The 12059-nt window shown below is 52.9% G+C and overlaps 1 protein-coding gene across 3 annotated transcripts in view; it reads right to left on the bottom strand.

The window, feature by feature from the left end:
• Gfra2 (GDNF family receptor alpha 2) overlaps nucleotides 1-8577 on the bottom strand; it is a 91704-nt gene extending 83127 nt beyond the window's left edge. Inside the window, exons 1-2 of one of the 3 annotated variants that reach the window (XM_031361129.1) lie at nucleotides 7788-8577; nucleotides 2585-2899 (exon numbers count right to left, since the gene is read on the bottom strand). In XM_031361129.1, coding sequence (XP_031216989.1) covers nucleotides 2585-2899; nucleotides 7788-7827 — 355 coding nt within the window. In that variant the 5' untranslated portion in view covers nucleotides 7828-8577. The remainder of the gene's footprint in view (nucleotides 1-2584; nucleotides 2900-7787) is intronic. The other 2 variants (XM_031361130.1, XM_031361131.1) reach the window with 2 other exon arrangements.
• Between the last annotated feature and the right edge of the window lie 3482 nt (nucleotides 8578-12059).

Here is a 12059-nt window from a genome sequence, read left to right as displayed (position 1 = left end):
TGAGAAAGCCAATCAGCCCGGGGCACCTCTCATCAACTCTTCTATCCCCTGCCCTGTCTCCAGCTATGCAGCCCAAGCTAGCCCACCTCTGCTAGCTGGCTGAAGACCTAAGTTCAGTTCCCAGCCACCTCACAACCGTCTGAAACTCCTTTAACTCCAGAGAATCTGGCTTCCATGGGCACCTGTACTCATGTGCTCATGACCGTATGCAGACATACACACCTGCACGTAATTAAAAATAATAATAAATAGATACTTCTTAAAAGCTCTGAAAATGGAAACAAAAAGGCAGACAGAAGTATCTATTTCCAGAAGCAGGGGCGGGGGGCGGGGTTTGGGACACTCATGGGGCAGGGTCCTAGTGTCACGTATGGAGAAGCACACGTGTGTTAGGATAGCTTTACCTTCCACGGTGCTTTTAGCTCTCAAAATGGAGTTGCTAGGGAGAAGTGGCCGCCTAAAGCCACAGAACTACTCTGATCTTGATGGCAGTAATACCATTACTAAATGCACACACTTCCTATTCATATGCTCAGAGCATTTCTGGGCCGTCTAGGTGACTGCTGGAAAACCCTCTCTCAGACTCTACTCCCTCCTTTCACCCTTCCCATCCAGTACTCTGCAAGGAAACTCTCATCTTAGGTTAGTGGCCCAGCTCTGTCCCTGGACCCTGCCCCTGTCCTTCATCCCAGAGACACAAATGTACAGCGAACCTTCCTGTCGTCATTCCCTAGCCTCTCCATCCATCCTCCTTTGGGGTTTAGACATCTTTAAAAGAGAAAATAGGATATCCTTCTGTCCTCTTTACCAAAACATTCTAGGAAAAGTTATCCATGTTCATTATGTCCAATCCCCTGCTCCCATTCTTTCCCTAACCAGGGCCCTGCCCCTAGAAGCCACCTAGGAGGCTTACCCAAGTGGCAGCAGGGATTTCTCCTCAGTCTTTCTCCTGCTTGACCTGAAGTATGTGAGTTGTTGCTAAGAGTCTTTTATGTTTCCTTGATGGTCTTATCAGTTCCCTTCCAGAGCCTCCTCTGTACATTCCCTTCTCCGGCCTGTCCTTTAATGACAGTGGTCCAGGGGCACTTCCGCAGCCCATTGCTCTGTGACTGTACCCACTGTCTTAGCTCCAGCTTCCACACATGGGCTGATGGACACCCCTCAATCTCTCTAGAACCATCTCCTCCCCTGAGGTCCCTGCTTGCATGTCTGCAGGGCTTGGCCAAGGACAGGTATGGAGCCCCAGAGAAACATCAAGCACCCAGCCACCTTCTATTTTGCAGGCATTGGGAGTTGGGTTATCTTCCTTAGCCACTCTCTCCTTTCCTGTCTCGTAGGCAGTAGATGTCAACACCTGTTGATTCTACCTTGTTGAGAAGCACTTAGATCCATCTTCCCCTTGGTGGCCCTGTCCCGTTCCTGCCACCATTATTCCTGTTTGGGGGTCACAATCCCTACAACTGACTGTTAGCCCAGAACTACACGGAGACTCTCCTGAAGCATCAATCTGATCCAATCCCTTGAAATCTGAATTAAAACCATTCAGGCTTCCTACTACCCACCAGATCTCCTTCCTACTAGTCCCCAGCCTCCAACCCTTCCAATCCATGCTCTAGATTGTCCAGTTACTTATAGTTCTTCATGAAGATTCAACTCGCAGACCTGACCCTGGCATGTCTCTCCCTTCATCTGCCCACTCTTAGTGTGTCCTTCCCCTGGGTAGTGTGATGCCATCCCAGCCTGGAGACAGCATCTCCCCTGCCCCAACCCAGAAAGGCTCTTTAGACTTTTTAACAAGGGCTTAGATGTTCCTCTGAGGTGTCCCTACTATGCCCTGAGCCTCACCATCATAACACCTTATGTCTTCAAAGGGCAAGCACCACCTTACTTACCGAACCCCTCCCCCAGGCTTTAAGTTCCATGAAGGCAAAGGCTACACCTAGACTACTCTAGTAACGCACAGCAGCAGTGCACTCTCAATGCGTATTTGCTGAACTAGTAAGTGAATATCTTGCCAAGCTGACCAATCATCCTGAAGTCTAGGCAAATCTCAAGCCCCTGTCTGGACTGAAGGAATATTAAAGAGGTCTCACTGGGGTAGGGGCTCTCAGGTTCTGCCTTGGGCAGCCTTCAAGAGAACTTGCCTAGAGTCATAGAACCTGTTGCTCATGTCCAATCTTGAGATCCTAAGCTCTGTATAAAGTGCCTAGGTCAGCCATTGAGCCCAGAGACCACAGGATGGAAGAAAGACTTGACTCTGGGCTCCGCTCCAGAGAATGGGGCATCAGAGTGGCAAGGGCTGATACCTCCTGTTCTTGCTTATGTGTGTGCCTTGTGTGTCTTTCCTCTAGTGGGCACAGTCTTGTGCTGCCCTAGCTTGCATCCCGTCATCCAGCTCATCCTCCATCCTTGTCATCTCCCTTTCTCCATCACCTCTCCTAGGAGGGGTAGCTACTTTCTCCGGATTCAAAATAGAGAACAAATCAGGTTACCCTTTTACCAAGTTCTTCCTTCCTTCTGAATCCCTGGCCAGATCCATCCCCTTCCCCATCACCACCCTTCCTTGGAGCCCACCCAGGCTTACCCTCTGTCAGCCCCAGATGGATGCTCCAGTAGATCTGCAGACACTGCAGCTCCTTCTTCATGCCCCGCTTGCAGCGACAGTCATACAATGGGCTTTCCTGCAAGACCTCCAGGGCCGCCTGGCACTCCTTATTGGCCAGCATGGTATTGCGATCTCGGCCTGCCAGGCACTGCCGAAGGGTGCGGTACCTGGAGCTGCAGTTGGATTCAGCCGCACACAGCTCATTGGCCCGGACACAGTCCACTTGGGGGCGCCAGCCGTGGAGCTCAGAGCCCTGCAGGGAGGAAGGGCTGGCCAAAGAGCGGAGGGTTTCGTCTGGGTAGTGGGGAGGGAAGACAAGCGTGAATGAGGGCCACCACAGTCTCTGACCACCATGTAGGCCTAAGGTTTGAACAACATCTCACCCTCTTTATACCAAAGTACACCAAGACCAAGGTCAATGCAGACCCAGCCTCGTCAGCCATGCTCCCCTACAACCATGGTTCACATTCATTTCCTCTTGAGCACAATCCTAGGCAGTGGAGCACAGCATGATAAATCCAGGAAGGCCTTCACTGAAACTGCTGATAGCCTAAGATGCTAATAGTCCAGACAAATGGCATGGCCTCAACACGGAGTGGCAAGGGTTATGCAGAGGGATCTTGCCCCAGCCCCCATTGAAACCTCTGCTCCATCCAAGGTATTGGTTTGAAGGCTCCAAAAAGCCAGTTAACCCTCAGAGCCTGTCTGGACCTTAGGCAGAACTCAATCAACATCATATTCCAGGGAAGCTCGGGTCCAACGAAGGGAGGTAACTCAAGGTCACACGCAGAGAAGCAGAAATCCCCCTTCAGCCCTCAGTCTCATCATTCTATATCATTAGGCCTTTAGAAGACAACCAGAAATGAGCCTAACTCAATCCAGGAGGCCCAGGAGAGAGAAGCAGAGACCCCTTTCAGGCCTTGCCTTTCCGGATCTGCCAACTTCACACCAGACAGAGGCCCGACAAAGCGTCTGCACAGCCAAGTTTCTCGGGAGCACAGGAGCAAACCCACTCCCCTTGCTCATTCCCCATCATGGCCTCTCCCATCTCCACCTCCCATCATCTCCTGCTTCCTGTCTCCCAAGGATTCTGTTCTCAACAGACCTTTTCATGATATCTCTCTCTCTCTCTCTCTCTCTCTCTCTCTCTCTCTCTCTCTCTCTCTCTCTCTCTCTTTCTCTCTCTCTCTCTTTCTCTCTCTCCTTTTTTCTCTCTCTTTCTCTCCCCCTCATACACTATTCTGAAATCCCTGCCTATCTTTTTTTTTCTTCCTTCCAAAAGCAAAATAATAAATCAACTATAGAAAGGAAAGAATTCTCCTTCAGGCCTTGCCTTCTAGCCTGAGTATGACTTAGGCCTACCCCCCTTCTTATCTACCTCCCACAGTGTCCAGAAGGGAGGGGCTGAGGACTGGACATGAAGGGCAGACAGAAGCTGGCCAGATCCTTTCAAAGCCAAGCTTCCAAAATGGTTTCTTCCACATAGGACGACATCTTCCCGTCTCCCTGTCCTTCCTAAAGCCCCAACTCCAGACCCTGCCCCTCAAAAAGCCACCTATCTCTGCCAGAGCAAAGACTGCCTTCTGCAAGATCCAAAGAATAATTTGAGAGGCTTCCTCCACTCCCTCTCACCCCAAAACAAGAATAAAATTCTAGGCCAGTCATCCCTTTCTCAGAATACTGCAGAATCCCCCTGCCCCATCCTCATCCAGAGCTGCCATGCTCAGGCCTTCTCCCTAGGAGGCCCTGCTCATGGGGGAGCTACTGAAGGGAGACAGCGACACCTACAGGTAGAGCTGCACACAGCAAGCCTGTCACTCCCTAGAGCTTGGGGAGGGGGGGCAGTTGTGAGGGAATCATTCCCAGTAGGAAATGGCAAAGGAGATGAAAGGGAGTCGGACTCCCGATGGAGGAGGCTCCAATTACAGCAAAGGAAAACTTCTTCTCTCGCTGACCATACCCCTGCCCCAGAACAGAAAGAGCGGGAGGATGTGACCATACGGAAACAAGACCCAGTGGTAGAAACCTGTACAAAGTGGGCGTTGCTGAAAACAAGGTCTGCCCAGGCACTAGCCTGAGATGTGTCCTCTACAACAGCTGAGGTAGCAGCTTTCTTTCAAGGCTTCAGCAGATTCCTGCATCCCTCTAGTGCCTCTGGGCCACCCAGGAACAGCTGAACTACCACGCCCACAACTTGCACCTGTCAGCTGCTCTCAGTCAGCCAGCCAGCTCTGCATTCTCTCTGACTTTGTCCCAGGGTTCCCTAGGACTTCACCTTCCACCCGATGGAGCTAAAGGTTTAACTGTCCAAGAGGAACGAAGAATGGGACACGGGGGCTCAGAATGGGACACGCTGGCACACTGGGTCTTCCACAGGCTCAGAATTAACACAAGTTTAAAGTCAGTCTTGGCCTGCCCTGCTGCTGGAGCCAAAAGCTCCCTTAATAGCCTTAACACAAGCCTCTGTTGGCTCCCATGCCAGTCTCCAGGGCTTCCTCATCCTGTCAACTGATGTTCATGAAGGGTAAGGATATGTTCTACAGAGGACCAAGACATCCTTTCAACAACTGTCCCTGTCTCTGAGACTCAGCTTCAAAACTCCCAGAAGCAACCAAGCCCAACCAGAGAAGGAAATCCCAGTAACCTGGAGAGGCTAGCCACGAATCAGAAGAACCTTCGTGGCCTGGAGGAAGAAAACCTGGAATTATCAAGAAGAGACAGTGTGGACCAGTTCCAGGGGTGTCGGGGAGGGGAACACAGAGATCCAGATTGCCCTCCTGTATCTACAGCCCCCTCCACAGCCAGGATGTGTGATAGAATACCACTGGGTGCTTGGTGCTCTGCTCACTGTTGCCTCTCTCCACTGCATCCTATGCCAACACTGGATATCTGGATGGCTGGGCTAAACAGCCCCTTCTCTCCACCGCAGTCCTTTGACACTAGATCTCCCTCAGAACCTTTGGGAAAGGCTTCTGAGTGGGGAGGGGCAGTCTGCACCAAGGCCCCAGCCAAACTGCTGACTTGAGACTGAAATCCCAAACTGCTAAGGAACCACCACGCTAAACAGACTCTCCAAGTGGTTCCCAACTACATAGCCAGAAAAAGGCTTCTGGATTTAAGTTTCCTTCACACTGCTCATCCCACCCCATCAGAGCTTTTCAGAATCCCCCAGCCTGTCATTCCCTTGAGCTCTTTGCCCAGCTTTGGAGAGGGACTTCTCAAGGGATAGAGAACTGAAGGGTCATAACTCAAGGAAGTGTCAGGCAACCCTCTCCTCCACTTTCCATCTCAGGCCCTGGGGAGCAGGCAGTGGCAGACATCTCTGCTCTCTGCTCATACTCTACACACATACGTGCACATATATGTATACAACCATTCCAGGCAGGATGCCCATTGCCACCTCTGAGGAGAACTGACTCCTCAGCTAGGAACACTCAGTGTGCAACTTGGGGTCTGATACTGGAGGGGACTGTGTTCATATACCACTGCCCCTCAGAGGGGACCCACTGGAAGCATGCATTCTTTATGAACGAGGGGTGTGACTCAACAGCAGGCAATCTGGCTGGTTTTTACCTGAAATGCAATGTTTTCTTCTTGGCTCTGATCATTCTAAGACCCTAGAAAGCTGTGTTTTAGACCATTAATGAAGAAAAGGTCAAATTTTGTAACAGTTCATGCAGAATGAGAGTTCACGTCCCCAAGGCTCCCGGAAAGGGCTGCAGGATGAAAGTGAGCCCAGAGCATCTTCTACCCTCCTACCCTATCCCTCCTACCCACAGGGTTACTGACACGTGGAAAAAGCAAGTATGGTGAAGGCCACACCCCAGGGCAGGGCTGTGTCCCCTGGGAATGCACAGCTGGGAGGTAGAAAGTCTATGAGCAGGCAAAGGGCCCAAGATATAGCCAATATTGACTCTCCCTGGCTACAGATCCACAGGGCCAACCTGGAGGGCACTTCTTAGACCATGCACATCTTCCATAAGCAAAGTCTACCTCCCTGTCTAGGCTATCCAGAGCCCTTTTCTGCTGAATGTAAAGGTGATCTCTTGATCCCTGCTTGGTAGCCAGCTCACTCTGAACTGCCAGTAAGCAGAACAGTACCTGTACTGTAAGCTGATGTCACACACACACACACACACACACACACACACACACTTTCCAGAATTCCCTAACGGTAACCTTGCCTGGGGACCCTGGGTCCACACACAGCCTTGCAAACATCTTTTCTTTACCTGTTCGAGAGGAAATCACTATCTATCCCTAGACCTTGCTTCTCAAGCAGCTGAGATTTTACAAAGTATAAGGGGAGGGGGAGGTGAGGCTGGAGCTCAGAACCACTGGGCAGACACTCCTCCCTGTCACAGAGGGAGGGAGGAGGCTTACTGGATGAGCAGTAAGTGGTCTTTGTTAAGATCTGCCCCCCCACACACACACACACCTTTTCCTGCATTCCCCACACTGTCTTCTTTTTTCCAAGGAGCAAACTTTGGCCTCCTCTTTCCCATACCACTAGCCCTAGGCCCCTGGGTTGTTGCTCTGAAGGCCTTGAACACGAATTTGCAAGCCTGAGCTCCACCTACCCATCTAGCTTGAAAAGGGAGGCAGTGGGTAAGAAGAAACTTGCAAAGTGCTATGGAGAGTGGAGAGTATATGTAGGAGGTGACTACAAGGACTCCCGCAAACGTCCAAACCAGGACCTCCTGCCGAAACCCACCGACTCGAGAGCCTTCCAGAGAAGAGGGGGCAGACTTGATAGCTCCCCGCCAGCCTCTCTCCCTCCCTCCTATCTTTCACACCAAGAGTTGCATTTTTTTTCCTTCCTAAGTTGTTGCAAATTGAACCCATTATTTTGAGGGAAATGAGCGCTATCACGGCCTGCAAGTAAGAGTGTGTGTCGGTGTGTGTGTGCGCGCGCGGCGCGGGAGTGCGTGCGGAGATGGTTTGAATGTTGGAAGTCTCCTTCTCAGTCCTCGGCGCCCCAGCTAGCCGCTGCACAGCTCCCTCCTCCACAGTCTCCCCGGAGCCCCAGGCCCCGGCTCCCAGCTCGGCGCGCTCTCCCGGTGTCTCCCGCGGCGCCCTGCTCGCAGCCCCCAACCGCACCCCCGCATGCCCAGCCTCCAGTGGGCGACTGAACGCGCGCAGCCCCTTGTGGCCCCCAGACTCGCCACCTGCAGGTACTCACCTAAAAAGAGGAAGAGGCAGAAGGCGTTTGCCAAGATCATGTTAAATAAATCCCACAGTTTTGTGTGTATGTGTCTTTCTCCCTTAGGTTTAAAAAAAATAAAAAATAAAATAACAACGGTAATAATAACAGCCAAGCAATGATAACGACCCCCAAATCCAATGCGGAGATCCCGCCGGGCGGCCGCCGGTTGAAGATCCCGAGTCCTGGGATTCTCGCTGCTGGCTGGAGGGGGAGGGGTGGGAGGCGGGCGGTGGGCTGCCTCTCGACGTCCTCCCCCTTGCCACTGAAATCAAACACACGTAGCTATGTGTCTGGCTGCCTTCTAAGCCAACAGCCTGGTCCTGAGGTCAGCCCTGCCCTTCGCTCGCGCGTCCGGGAAGGCGTGAGTCCCCGTGGGTCCAATTCCCCTGCACTTCCCAGGAGGGGACTGGAGAGGTGGGGGGCGAGGCGATCTGAAAGTGAAGGGCTGGAAGAAAGCAGCGAGGGAGGGGGTCAGAATAAATGCAAATAGGAAAGAAATCCACCGACGGAATGGGAGCAATCCAGTAGGAGCTTCTAGGACGGGAGACCAGAGTCGCTTCTTTGGCACCAAGACGAAGAAAAAGATTCAAAAAAAAATCTTCTCCCGCTATCCCTTGCTCGGCTCACTTTTTTCTAATGGAATTCCAGTGCCGGGGTGCCTATGCTTGCGTGTGTCTTTCCTCCCTCCCTCTCTTCCTCTCCTCTCCTCTCCTCTCCCTCGCTCTCGCTCTTTGCTCTCGATCTCCGCTCTCCCTCACTCTCTCTCTCTCTCCCTCTCTCTCTCTCTCTCTCTCTTCCCCTCCCTACTCCCTCTCTCCCTGCTCCTCCCTCCGCCGCCCGCTCCCTCCCCCTTCGCGGCTCCCTCGCCTAGGCTCTCGCGCCTCGCCCCTCTCCTCTGCTCGGGGCTCAGCGCCCCGGCTCCCTGGCGGCAGGCGGCGCGGAGCGCGGGAGCGCGGCGGAGCAGCCACACTCTGCAGCAGCGGCGGTAGCGACTCGGCGGTGATGGAAGCAACACCGGAGTGGCGCTGGCGCCCCAGAACACTGGCCTAGGGGTGAGCTCCACCGCTGGCTCCCTCGGCTCAACTGCCCGCCCTTCCTGGGACCAGCCTGCTGCCTTGGCCGGAAACCGACTCGATCCCCCGGCCAGTGTCCACGCTCAAACCAACGAAGCCTCCCGCCCCCTCCTCTCCATGCCCTATCTTATCCTGGCTAGGGGAAGGCTTGCGTTCTCCAAGTGCCACTGCCCCCGCACTGGACCCCCAGGGCCATGAGGTTTCGGAAGCCTGTGCGAGGCTAGGGGGACACTGAGGCCCGGGTGCTGGAGTCATCCTGGAGGCGTGGGGGCAGGGCAGTAGAAAAACCCAGGCGTGGTGGTCCAGGTCTGGAAGAGAGAGCACCACTCTCTGCAAGCTGATGTATTCCTCGTGGGGAGCCGATCTGAACGTCTCCCCAAAAGCACTACGGAACCCAAAGACGTCCTTGTAGGCCAGCCCTATCTCCCTGGGTCTAACCCCACGCTCCTACACGTGTGCTCTGCATGCGGAGCTCAGGAACTTTTACCGCACACTGGTGCCTCGCTTGCCACCCCACCCCGCGCGCGCTCCCCAACACACACACGCACACACACACCAGTTTTGCAGCCATTCTAGACATCACTTCCCCAGTTGGTCTCTCCTCTCCTGGACCAGAGAGAAGGTTGTCTAGGGGTCCCAACTACCTCCTCCAAGGCCAGTGAACCAGCCAGAACCGCGCTGGGAGAATCCAGCCCGGGTTGACACCCCACCCTACTGGGGCGCCCCAAGACAAGGGGCACTCAGGCCTCTGCTCCCCACCCCTTCCCCGCACACAGAGATCTCCTGGACTTCATAGAGCTATGGCCACTCCCGGTTCCCGAAGCTGCGGGTGGGGACCCTTCCGGATGGAGACTCCTCCCCAAGCCGGGAAGGGGGACAATTGATCCATCTGTCTTTGGGCCCAGCTCACCGTAGTAATTTAGTCATAGAATTTACAATAAAAGCCCAGAAGCCCCGAAAAAGAAGCGTCTGGCTGGAGAAGGGTTGAAGGCGAAGTGAGGTTGCTGACCGAGGTGGCAGGGCGGCAGACAGGCGGTGCACAAGCCGCAGCGCTCTCGGGATCATACAGTCTACGCACACCGGGCACCCAAGTTCCACGCTTCTCTCTAGCACACCTTCGGCTGCCCTGGCATTTCGCACACCTATGTCTTGCATGCGGCTCTCGGGGCCAGGCGATGCTTCATCAACTTTCCATGAGGCCAGGAAAAAAAAAAAAAAAGAGTCAACATCCCAAGCTTTTGAGGGAGTGTCTTCTAAAATACATTGTTAAATATTAAGGCGGTGGAATAGAGGAAGTGCTGGTGTGCTTAGTGGGAAGAGAGGGGTCACTCACACTCACAAAACCAGCAGCCTTAGCTGCTAGTGGGAAAGCTAGAGGGAGCAACTTCCATCTTGTGGATTTAGGCGGGAAAGCACCGAACAGGCGGCTCATCTGGCAATGGGAGACAATGATCCTAGACCCTACACCCAATAATAACACCGCTGTAACAGCTGGGTAGGGGAGAGTTCCAACGGAAAGTACCGAAGCAGCAGCAGCAGATCGCTGGCTTCTCTCCCTCCTTCCTCCAGGCTGCTGCTGATTTTTTACTTCCCAGAGTCTCCTAGGTTCTTTCCAAAAATTGGGGAACTTACACATCTGGTGTCAGCCAAAAGGGGGTTAAAAGATGAAAAGCAATGAGATATACCTCTAGAAACTCTTAGCTCAGAAGCCAGCGGCTGGAAGCTTCACCACTACATATATTAAGCCTCTTTTGCTTGATGGCTCACCTACTTCCAAGCCCTGCTAGTGATCCAGGTGTTACCCCACCCCCCCCTTAAAGGCCTCTCCTTCAAAATTACTGCTAAGCAATCCCTCCTTTACTCAGGCCTTACCTTCATTTAGCCTTAATTGAGTACCCGGGGAGAGGGTTCTGAAAATATAGCTAAGCGGGCTGAGAAAGGCATAGAAGACATCCAAGGATGAGCTCTGCTGAGTTCCCATGGGAACAGAGTCAGGGGATTCTGGTAGTAGGAGGTGAGTAACTTGCGATGCTTCAGGCCTTCAGGACCACTCAGGCCTCACAAATGGGAAATATTTACCACCACCATCTGCCCTGTTGACACCATGGGACATATTTACCTTGAACCTTCCTCCCTCTTATCTGCACCAAGATCCACCACCCTCTGCCAACTGAGGATCTAAGCTGCTGTTCAATAGGGCACACACTGTCCGTCCCTTTGCCAGGATCTGCTGAGGAAAACCTATTAGGCAGAGAGCAATTGAATCTCTCTGGGCCTCAATTAGCTCATGCAGAGAGCAGGGATGTTTCTTAAAACCAGGTTTGTAGAGACTAGACAGGACACTGCACCTGATAGAATGCCTGGCTCACCCCTTTCCTCCTGGGCCTGGAGTGTGAATGAGGTCACAGGAGGCTACAGGAGCTAAGAGCAATGAGAAGCAGAGATCAGACAATAGTGAGGTTTCAAGAGAAGCAGAAAGTGCTTTCTAGAAGATGGGAGCAGCTCATGCAAGAGTAAGTTATGGGGAAGTTGGGTGCCCTTTAGGAGATGAGACATGACACACTTTCACACCTAAGATACCCTGTGTTCTTTTCTGCTTTCATGGGCCCCACCTTCCTGCACCTGTGCTCACACAGGGGTCACCCCCTGAACACAGAAGGAGCATCAGAACGTGAAGGGGGAGGGAAAGAGGACACATGAGACTTCTTGTGGAGAAGATTCCCTCAAGAGCGAGGAGTAGGGGGAGGAGAGTAACCACCACACAGAATCCAAAATCTCTTCGTTTGCTATCAGGAAGAAGGCTGGGGGCTCCCTTGCCCTCCCAAGAGAAACCAATCAAGACTTTTAAAAAAATAAGATGGTACCCCATCATGCTAAGACACACAAGGAACCACAGAAGGGTACTCCGCAGGGCTGCAGCCTAAGCCAGGATATTCGCCATTAGCCACCCAGAGCAAGCTTGCCTTATCTATCCTCAGAACGGTCCCAAAGGCTGTGGGGATAGAGCCAGGGTGTCTACCAGGGAAGCATTTGGAGATGGAGTTAGTCATGTCTCTATAAAAAGAAAGGGAGCAAGCCAAAGGCAAACTGGATCTCAGTGAGGGGAAATGTCACTGGATTTGGGGGCCGCTGTCCAAAGGGATCTCACTGTTCATAGAAGTGGACAGATTTGGCT

This window comes from Mastomys coucha, unplaced genomic scaffold (assembly GCF_008632895.1).
Source record: "Mastomys coucha isolate ucsf_1 unplaced genomic scaffold, UCSF_Mcou_1 pScaffold9, whole genome shotgun sequence".
Taxonomy (NCBI): Eukaryota; Metazoa; Chordata; class Mammalia; order Rodentia; family Muridae; genus Mastomys; species Mastomys coucha.
Note: the sequence above shows the minus strand (reverse complement) of the source record. Positions and strands in the feature narration are given on the sequence as shown.